The sequence below is a fragment of the Hyperoodon ampullatus genome, assembly GCF_949752795.1.
Source record: "Hyperoodon ampullatus genome assembly, chromosome: 14".
Taxonomy (NCBI): Eukaryota; Metazoa; Chordata; class Mammalia; order Artiodactyla; family Ziphiidae; genus Hyperoodon; species Hyperoodon ampullatus.
Window position 1 is genome coordinate 25778167 of NC_136927.1, and position 10704 is coordinate 25788870.

At 55.0% G+C, this 10704-nt stretch overlaps 1 protein-coding gene across 1 annotated transcript; it reads right to left on the minus strand.

Moving 5' to 3' along the window:
* Positions 1-536: 536 nt before the first annotated feature.
* Positions 537-9374, minus strand: NAGPA (N-acetylglucosamine-1-phosphodiester alpha-N-acetylglucosaminidase; the record flags this gene model as incomplete). Its single annotated transcript, XM_079720123.1, has 10 exons — positions 537-1272; positions 2899-2962; positions 3049-3180; positions 4488-4535; positions 4640-4845; positions 5333-5461; positions 6543-6651; positions 7606-7745; positions 8743-9198; positions 9289-9374. The coding sequence occupies 10 exons, from the start codon at positions 9372-9374 to the stop codon at positions 1062-1064; spliced, it is 1581 nt and encodes a 526-aa protein (XP_079576249.1). The 3' UTR covers positions 537-1061.
* Positions 9375-10704: the final 1330 nt, after the last annotated feature.

Sequence of the window (10704 nt, forward strand, 5' to 3'; positions counted from 1 at the left end):
CACTGCAGTGAGAAGCCTGCGCACCACAACAAAGCACAGCCCCCGGTTGCCACAACAAGAGAAAGCCCGTGTGCAGCAACGAAGACCCAATGCTGCCAAAAATAAATAAATTTATAAAAAAGAAAAAGAGAGAAACCAGAAAACTGGAGTTAACCTCTTGACTTCTAAGCGTTGGTAACTAATTTAAATTCTACTAAAACATGGTGCGGACTAAACTTTTCTCTTTCAAAGTGTGGTCCAGACACCTGCAGCCTTCACCTGGGAGCTCAGTGAGACCTGCAGACTCTGAGGCTCCAGCCCAGGCCAGAATCTGCATTTTTAGCGAGCTCTTCCAGGTGATTTGAGTACACTTTAAAGTGAGAACCCCTGGATTAAACAAAATAGATAAGGGAGCTGGACATGCCCCTGACTCAGGTTAAGCAGCTCCACCTGTCAAAATCTAGGGGTTCCTCAATTCCACGATTCCGCAGATGCCGCTCCAGGGGTCCTTTTATTATATCAATTTATTCAAGTGGTAGAAAAACCCTTTTGGCGGCAGGACAAAATAGCCTGTAAACATGATTTCACCCCTCTTCCCTTTAAGGAGCTTCCCATAACAGGAAATAGAATTCTAGTTGGCAAGTTCAGTGATGAGGTCTGTAAAATGGGGTCCCTTGATATGTCCATAGTCTCTTCACCCCATCCGAGGGGGCTGGCTGGACCCTGCCACTTGGCCACGGTTCGGTCATCATGAATTCCACTGGCAGCGGCCCCTGCCCCAGGAGGCCGGAGGCTCTTTGGCAGCAGCGGGGCAGGCCCTTGGGGGACAGGCCTCGTGAGCGGCAGGCACAGGCAGGCAGGGAAGGAGGCAGAGTCTCTCCAGGGCGCGCTGTATTGCTAGGGTTGCACGTGCCACGGCAGGCGGCCAGGTGAGGGGCTGAGGCACAGGTGCTGTCAGAGGCCTGGCTTGGCACGTGGGTCGAGACCTCCCAGATGGTCAGTGGCCTTGGAATTTCCCCTGCAGAAGCCAGAGCTCATGGCCACGAGCCTCCAGAACAGGTCATGATGGGCAGCTGGAGGCGTCAGTCCTTGAAGGGGTTACAGGTGTCACCCGGTTGCTCCTTCTCAGCAGCCAGGAGCTCCCCGTTCATCTCCTGCAGTGGGTGGTAGACGTAGGCCCCATCCAGGTGCCGGCTCCGCGCTGCCCTTGACCCGAGGAATAAGGACACATTTGCCACCGTGCTGATCAGCAGAAGGAAAACCAGGGCCAAGGTGATGGCCAGCCAGGTGGTCCTGGGGGCAGGAGAGAAACCCCGGACGGGGACACTGTTGGGCGATTCGGGCTGGGGGTGTGCTGGAGGGGCTCCCTCCATCCCCTCACTTGGCTCCTCCACCCAGAACAGGGACACAGGGTCGGGGGCCTCTAGGGACCGCACAGGAACTGTCGAGGAACTAACGGGCCTGGTGGGGTGGAGGGCACACTCCACGCATGTTCGGGAGCAGTGGGGACAGCTGTCATGTGGGACTAAGGCTGGTGCGGCCACATCTCCTGATATTTCAAGAGCAGCCGTGGAAAAAAGAAGATTTTTACGTGAACGTTACTGAGTTTCAGATGTTGCTAATAAGTGTAAATTTCAATGGGTACAGGCCACATATAATACAGCTGGGGACCTAATCTGCCCCGGGAGGCAGTAGTTTGCATTCTGTGCTTCCGGGATGTTGACAACAGAGGCTGGGTTTTCTCCAGGGTCCTCAAAGCACACAGAGCAGGGAGGACCCGCACCCCTTCCTCCAAGGCAGGGAGCTGGCGGGGATGGGTGGGGTCCTTCAATGATCTTTTTTCCTTCACGTGAGTCTTTTGTCTGAAGCCCCCAACGCAAAAGCAGACTGCTCGGGCGGCAGGGCCTGCAGCCGTGCCCCTCAGCACCCCATGGCTCCCCTTCCCTCACTGCAGGACCACGTGGTCTCACACCCGAGGAGGCTGAGCTTGGGGTGCAGGGCTCCCGGGAACCACTGTCCCTGCTCAGCTGCATTTCCCAGCACACTTCCAGGATTTTCCTCCAGGCCCCACCCGACTCACAGGATCAGGACCTCCAGGAGGGAGCTGGGATCTGCGTTTGTGATGAGCTCCCAGGTGCTGCCTCCAGGACAAGGCCAAGGGGCTTTTCATTCACACCTACACCTGCTTCCCACTTTGAGGGGACGGGGCTGGGCCGGGCACCCAGGGGGTTATGGGACGTGAGAACCATGAGAAGAGAGGTTCTCCAAGTGGGGCTCCCAGACCGACAGCATTGGTTCTTGAACCCAGCTTTTTTTTTTTTGTGGTACGCAGGCCTCTCACTGTTGTGGCCTCTCCCGTTGCGGAGCACAGGCTCCGGACGCGCAGGCTCAGCGGCCACGGCTCATGGGCCCAGCCGCTCCACGGCATGTGGGATCTTCCCAGACCGGGGCACGAACCCGTGTCCCCTGCATCGGCAGGCGGACTCTCAACCACTGCGCCACCAGGGAAGCCCAGCTCTCTCTTTTAATACACTCCCCTGGAGGTCAAGTTGAAGACCCCCTGCACTAGAAAATAAAGACCCAACACGAGGGGTGAACACCCCCAGGTGTCAGAGAAATGACGTGAACTGCTCAGGGCTTCATACTTCTTGCATCGGAAGCTGAGAAAAAAAGCCCACACCCTGCCCCCTAGATTCCACTGGGGTGGTGGCCAGGGTCCTTCTCAGCATCTCCCTGGACAGCACAGGTGGCTGCGAGCACCACCTAGGACTCTCCCTGTGCTTATGTCAGAGAATTGTCATCTGGTGCCCAGCTGCCACTTCCTAGCCTTGCCCAGACCCTGAGCAGAGGCCACGCCTCGAAGGCAGAGGGAGGGGGGATTCCTCCCACCCCTGCCCCAGCTCCCAGCAAAGCACCTACCTGGTGAAACGGGAGAGTTCTCCTGTCCGCAGGGTGTCCTCGGGTGGCGGGAGACACTGCTTCACTGCAAGATGCCAGAGAGAGGCTGAAGGTTGGGAGAGGAGGGGTCTGCCCCCTGCTGTCCCCGGGGGAGCGTGGGAGGGGCCGTACCTTGGGAGAGGATGCTGTTCAAGGTGCGTGACCCAGCGAGGCTGCAGTTGCCGGTCTGGGGGTCGCAGGGACACTGGTGCTCACACTTGCAAGGGCTCTGGCAGCCTGGCCCGTACCAGCCGAGGGGACACTCTGCAGGGAGGAGCCAGGAGGACAGAGGTGGAGGCCTCGGTGGCAGGACCTCTCTCTGCACTGCTGGGATGGGCCCAGGTGTGTGCTGAGCTGAGCTGATGCAGAAGCATCCCCTGGGCGGGGCTCCCTCCTGGCTGAGTCAGGGGCCCTTCCAGCTTACCCTGCACACAGATGTCTCCAGTGAAGCCAGGGGGACAGGCGCAGGTCCCCCGAACTGGGTCACAGGTGGCTCCATTATGACACTGACACTTCTTGGCACAGTCCTCCCCGAAGGAGCCGCTGGTGCACGCTGGGATGGGGGAAGCAGGGCCTTTGCAAAATCTGGTCCTGCCCCCCAACCCCACCCCAGGCTGGGGCCAACAGGATTGCAAACGCCACTCTCTCGCCCCAAGTGGCCCTGTAGGTTCACATGTTCTACCAACAGATTGTTCTGGAGAAGTTGGTACGCGGCAGGCCCTGAGGCTGTGATCTCATGGAGGGCAGGCAGCCAGCAAGCCAGAAAGCAGGTGTCAAAGGACAAGGGAGGACACACGCTGGAGGGAAGGGACTGATTGTGGCAGCAGCAAAGCACTGAGGAGGTGGGGTGGGGAGGCCTCTGAGGACCTGACATTGAGGCTTGGAGAGCAGGGCGTGGCTGGAGCCCCCGGGGCCTGGCAGGTCATGCTGAGGAGTTCAAATTTTTCACTCAGAGCCAAAGAAAGCCACTAAGGATTTAAGCTATGGAGGGTTATAAGTGCGTTGAGCTGTGTCCTCCCAAAGATATGTTCTAATCCCCAGAAGCTGTGAATGTGAACTTATTTGGAAATAGGGTCTTTGTAGATGCAATTAAGTTAAGGATCTTGAAATGAAAACATCCTGCACTTAAGGTGGACCGAAGTCCAGTGGCCTGGGGTCCTTGTAAGAGGACAGAGCGGGAGACTGGGGACAGACAGGGGAGAAGGATGTGCCTGTGAAGTCAGAGGCAGAGACGGGGGTGATGCAGCCACCAGACCAGGAATGCATGGGGCCCCCAGAAGCTGGAAGAGGCAGGAAGGCCCCTCCCCCAGACCTTTCAGAGCCAGTGCAGCCCTACTGACCCCTTGATTATGGAGTTCTGGCCTCCAGAACTGTGAGAGAATAAAGTAATGTTTTAAGCCTGAGTTGGTGGAATCTGTTGCAGCAGCCCCAGGACACTAATACAGTGATTTACATGTGAGGCAAAAGCATGAGACAAGAGGGAAGCGACTTGCAGACCAGAAGGCAGGGATAAAGGCAGCTCTCCCGTGTGCCCAGGGGGCTGGGGAGGAGGCTGGCCTGGTGGCTTTTACCTTCACTGCAGTTGGACCCTGTCCATCCAGCTTCGCAGCGGCAGCCGGCTGCCAAGACAAGACCGAGAAGGTCAGGTGAGGGCCCACGCAGGGCTGGGGCAGTGAGAGCGGGGAGCCTGGGCTGGAGCTGCCTCCCAAAGAGCCCCACTCACTCTCCGTGCAGAGCCCATGCTGGCTGCAGTTGGCGGGGCCACAGTCCAGCTCGCTGCAGGCGGTGCCCCGCCAGAAGCGCCCCGTGCACTGGCAGCGCCCCTCCACGCAAGTCCCGTGGCCGTTGCAGTCAGACGGCTGGCAGCGGGGCTCGTGCACACACACCACAGTGGACACGCGGCGAGGACAGCGCCACATGTTGTCCTGGCTGCAGAGGAAACAGGAGTGTGAAGAGAGGCTGAAGTGCTGGCCACCCCAGCAAACCCTCAAACACCCCGCCCCCACTGCAGCCCCTGAGGGCTGCCTTTCCCTGCCTCTCTTCATTGTCCCTTCTCCAGCCTTTTACAGGTTCTTCCCATCCCTAACAATCCCTTCCACCCCAGGGCCTTTGCACATGCTCTTCTGTGCCCAGAAGGCTCTCCCATGCCCACCTAGCCCCTCATCCTCCAGATCTCAGCTCATGCTTCACTATCCTCAGGTCTCTCCTGACCAATCACCCCCTTCCATTGGCCTGGGCAGTGCTGGTATGCTACATATACTTCCTGTAAGCAGCGAGAAGCAGGGATCTTGGCTCCTCCTGCTCTCTGCTGAATCCCCAGAGCCGGGCACAGAGCAGGTACTCAATATTTGTTGAATGAGACAGTCGGGGACACGCTTGGCCTTGGACCTCAACAAGGGGGCTCTGGTATGCTTACCAGTGATCGGACGGGTAACTGGCCAAGGTCCCGTTGAGCACGAAAGTGGCAGAGCCCCCTCCGTCCAGGTTGATGGCATTGACCACGTTCTGTTTCAGCAGGAACTCCGCCATCTCCCACAGGTTAATGCTGTGGCACAAGACCAGTGCTGCTGACCTTGCCACAACTGTTTCTGGGTTAATGCATCTTACTTTCCACAGTGGACAGTATCACACACCCGCTACGGCAGGCAAATTTCTAAGTGCCCCCCCAAAGGTGTCCTGTCCCAATCCCGGGAAGCTATGACTATAACAAGAGATCACTCTCCTGATCATGTTATGATACATGGCACAGCTGTCTGCAAATGGGCACACTGTCCTGGATTATCTGGGTGGCCCCGATGGAATCACAGGAGCCCTTAAAAGCAGAGAGCTTTCTATGGCTGAGGCAGAAGAGGAAGTGAGAGAGATTGGAAATACAAGGAGATTAGATGGATTTGACACACCTTTTGCAGCTTGAAGATATACAAGAGGAGAGTATATACATAAGGGGGAATGTGGGCAGCCTCATGAGTGGAGAGGCCCCCAGCCAGCAATGACACAAAGACCTCAGTCCTACAACCCCAAGGAACTATATTCTGCCAACAACCTGAAGGAGCTGGGAAGAGGATTCTTCCCCAGAAGCTCCAGATAAGCACCCTGCCTGGCCAACAGCTGGATTTTGTCTGTGGGACATCCTGAACAGAGAACTCAGCTGGGCCCCCCCACCCACTGACTCCTGACCTACAGAGCTTTGATCTAACAAATCAGTGCTGCCTGCGCTAATTTGTTACACAGCAACAGCAGACTAGCACACTCACTTTACAGAGGAGGAAACAGCAGCTCAGAGAGGTCAAATGACTTGTCTATGGCCACAGAGCCAGCAGATGGCCAAGCTAGGATTGGAACCGAGGTCTACTCCCAGCTAACTTTGTAATAATTTCCTTTCACCCCAATCAGAGCTCAGGAGAGATGAGGCCCTAAGCTGGCGAGACTGAGAGCAAGTGTGTGGAAGATGAGTTCTTGGAAGTGGGACAGATCTAGGGACCCTCTGCCTGTGGGAAGACAGGGAACAGATGGGTGTGAACATCCCCAGGGAACAGCTGGAGGTCAGAAGGGCAGCTGCTGGTGGGCTGAAGTTCCTCAGAGCAGGACTCAGCCCAGGCCTAGAGGCCCTGGCTCACAGCACTCACCCCCGCTGCTCTGTCTGCCCGTCCACGTGGAAGAGCACCAGCTGCCCCTCCCGGTCGTGGCCCACGGCTGTCCTGGCTGACATCACGTTCACAAATTTGCTGAAGGAACCTGAAGGAGAGGCAGCCTGGCTGATCACCTGGCCCTTCGGGAGGCTGACTAAGCTCTACCTGCCACTTCCTGCCAGTCACTCTCCACAGAGACATCACTCTCTACCTCCAGGTCTACGCATGCAACATCTCTCTTCCTGTGTCCCGCCCCACTCAGTCTCCAAAGAGTAGCCAAAGGGCTGTTCTTCAATTAAATCAAGATCAAACTCCAGACGAAAACGCTCCAACGGCCTCCACTGTCCTTGGAACAAAATCCAAATGCCTTACCAAGGCCTGGCATGACCTCCTTAGCCTGCTTCTTCTACCTCATCTCCTGGGGGCCCACCCCTCTGAACACCCTGCAGCCACTTTCTACTTCTGGCTGGACTGCACTTCTCCCCAGCTCTTCCCATGGCTTGCGCCTTCTGATCTAAGTCACCTCCTCCATGAGGCCTTCCCTGACTGCACAGTCTAAAACAGCCCATTTCCATATCAGGGCCATGGGGAACCTTCCCTGTCCCAGTGATTCTCAAAATCGAATGTCAATCAGAATCACACAGGGGGCTCCTTAGAACACACTCTTGGGCCTCACCCCCAGGGATTCTGATTCTGTAGCATTGAGGCACAGGGGTAGGGGCTGAAGTTCTGCATTTATAACAGGTTCCTCGGTGATGCTGCTGATCCACAAACATTTTAGGAACACTTCTCTATTCTTGTCCATAGCTCCTCTCCTCCAACTTTTTCTTTCTTAGCATTTACCACTTCTTTTCAGTATACTTAATATCTATTTCCTTTCTTATATATTCCACAATGCAGGGATCTTATCTGCTTTAATCCCCACTGATCCCCAATACCTAGAATAGTACTTGTTGAAAGACGTCCCCCGCCACTCCACCGGTCCTGGTTTTCAAGAGGCTTGTTGCCAACACCCCCACTCATCACCCACATCTCATCATACTCATTGCCCCTCCCCCACCTGTTTCCTGTGTCTCATCGCACTCAGCCGCCTGACTCTCGTTAATGTAGATGCTTCCGTTGCGAATCAGCCACACGACCCCGCTCAGCAGCTGCACAAACGGATTCTCAGTGTCCAGCACCTCCTCTTCAGACAGGTACCTGGACACAGGGAAGGCATGAGATTCAGTCAACAGCAGTGGCAGCTGCAGGGAGTGCCCTCCCCTCCCACTACCCCCGCCCACCCCGCCGCCTGGCTACTTGATTCCTCCTCATGCCCAGGAACCTGCCTGGTCCTGGAAGCAATCTTTGCAAACAGTCTACGCATCCCAATCTACACTTCATTTAACAGAAACAACCATCCTCAACAGATCACAAGTCCACCTATGGCCCTCAATCTCTCAGGCCGTCACCCCAGCCAAACTACCATCTGATGCCTGCAACAGCCTCTTAATTGGTCTCCTTGCTTCTACTACGGCCCAACCAGCCTAGTATCCAGCAGGGTCAGAGCAAGCTTTTAAATGACGAAAGTAAAAATAAATAAATAAATGACCAAAGTTGGTCCTGTCCTCCTCTGATACTTTGCTCCTTCCTTCAGTCGCTCACACACACCACGCCCCTCTGCACCTCTGAGCCTTAGTGCTTGCTGTTCCTTCTGACTGCAATGCTCTTCCTCCAGTTCTGACTCTGGCTGACTTGTGATTAATTTTCATGTCTCAACTCAAAGGTCACCTCCTCAGTCTTTCCTGATCACCTTCCCGAAACTCAACACTCTATTTACAATCTGTTCAACCTGTTTATTGCTTCACTGCACATACACAATTTGAATTAACTTAATTATCTCCCTGGGTTTTGTTTATTTTTCCTAGTAATGGTGGGGGGGGGGTAGTGTCCTTTTTTGAAGGCAAAGACTGTGCTTGTTCACAGCTATATCCCCAGTACGCAGCACATTGACCGACACAAAGCAAGCGCTACACGATACTGGAAAACGAATAAACTCTACAAGGAAGGCATTACTTTCCCCATCCTGAAGATGAGAAAACGGAGGCTCAGTTTGGTTAGGGGACTTGAACACGGCGGCACGGCTACACCTCAACTCTCAGGACCTCTGCTCTAGAATCTAGGGCCTAGACAGTCACGGGACTCCCTGCCTCCTCACCCGGTGACCAGGGTCCCGTCGCGGCGGATCCCGAACTGGGCGTTCTGCAGCCCCCCGGCGCTGCTCACCCGCCGCCCGTCGCTCACAACGTTCCCCAGGCACTCGCCCGTGTCCATGCGGAAGAAGCCGCCATTCTGGGCGACGCTGCAGCCGGCCGCCCGCGCCGTCTCCTCCACGGTGGCGCGGCGCCTTGAAGCGCAGCCGCCGGGCCCGCCGGGCTCCAGCACCGAGAAGGTGCGCAGGGGCTCGGCGGCCCGCGTCAGGTGGCCGGGCACCGCGCGGTCTGCGAAGTGCGAGACGAAGATGCGTACGGCGGGGCCGCGTGCGCCGGGGTTTGAGAGGGACGGCGGCCACCTCTCGTGCTCGCGGCTGCCGGCGCGCACCCTTGTGCAGTCCCGGGCAGAGCGCGCCCGCGCGCGGGAGTAAGGCAGCAGCAAGTCATCGTCGCGGGAGGCCCTGCTGGGATGGGGCAGACCTGAGCTCGGAGTGCTGTGCGGGGGTCTGGGGGACCCCCCAACGAGGCTTGCCCCCGGCAGCTGTACTCACCCCGAGCCGAGGTCGCCGGACGCTTCACCGAGGAAGCCGCGCAGTGAAATGAAGAAGAGAAGGCAACGACCAATGGAGGCCGCCATGTTGGACTCGGGCCTCCGGTCACGTGGGCCCACCCCACATGACTCAGGACTTCTGGTGGCCGCTTTTAACTCTGAATTGCTTATACTTTTTTGGATATCCCGAGATCTCTTACTGTAATTTACCGTGTTATTTTAGAAGGGGCGGGCGCTGGGGCGGCGGGAAGTTTTCACGTTGAAAACTGCTTTATATCCAGGTGCCAAAAATCATCAGCAAACAAGCCAAAGTCTGCCACCAACTTCCCTGCCCCTGGAAGTCCTCTGTTCTCAGTCAACTAGGAGTTGCAGGTGGCAGGCAGTCTATGGCAAGTTCTGACCTTTATTCTTCTCCCTACTTAGATGTTTTTCACTCCTTTGCCAAGTTGTTGTAAGTGTAAGAGGGAGAACAAATCTGACTCCACATTAGATCTGTTTCTTTAACTTTTGTATTCTGTTGCTTTTGCTACAAGTTAAGAATGTTGCCTATGGCCTGAAATATACAGGATAGCCCATTCTCAAGCCTCTAACATTTAAAGGTATAACACGTTTCCATTCATATAGAGATAAAAAGTTGCAGAACAGAGGATAACATTCGTCCTGTTGGAGGTTTACATGAACATTGTAACCTGACCTTTGTGGGCAGCTTTAAGAACAAAGGATTCTGGCACCAAGAAGTCTGCAACAACCAACAACACCCCTTTCCCTTTTTAGTATAAAAGAAGCCTGAATTCTAATTTGGGTAAGATGGGTCTTTGGGACACTGTGTAATAGGGAAGAACCTTTTGTATTCTATTACAAGTTAACCACTAAAGGCATGTTGCCTATAAGCTTAAATTATACATAATAGCCCATCTCTGGGAACCCTGCCTCCCAGGTAATGAGCATTAAGCTAAAATACCTTTGTTTAGTTCACAGAAAACATCCTGACCAGGCCCACCTGTGAATGACTGCAGGGAGGAAGAAATTAACACATCCCCTCCGGAGGCTGATGCAAGCCAGGAAGTGTTTGACTTTGCTCCCTCTTTTTAAAAATTAATTAATTAATTAATTAATTAATTAATTGGCTGTGCCAGTTCTTAGTTGCAGCACACAGGATCTTTGTTGAGGCATGTGGGATCTTTTAGTTGAGGCATGTGGGATCTAGTTCCCTGACCAGGGATCAAACCCAGGCGCCCTGCATTGGGAGTGAGAGTTTTAACCACTGGACCACCAGGGAAGTCCCTCTCCCTTTTAGTTTTTTTTTCTATTTTTAAAAATAGATTTATTTATTTATTTATTTAGGCTGCGTTGGGTCTTCATTGCTGCACGTGGGCTTTCTCTAGTTGCGGCGAATGGGGGCTACTCTTCGTTGCAG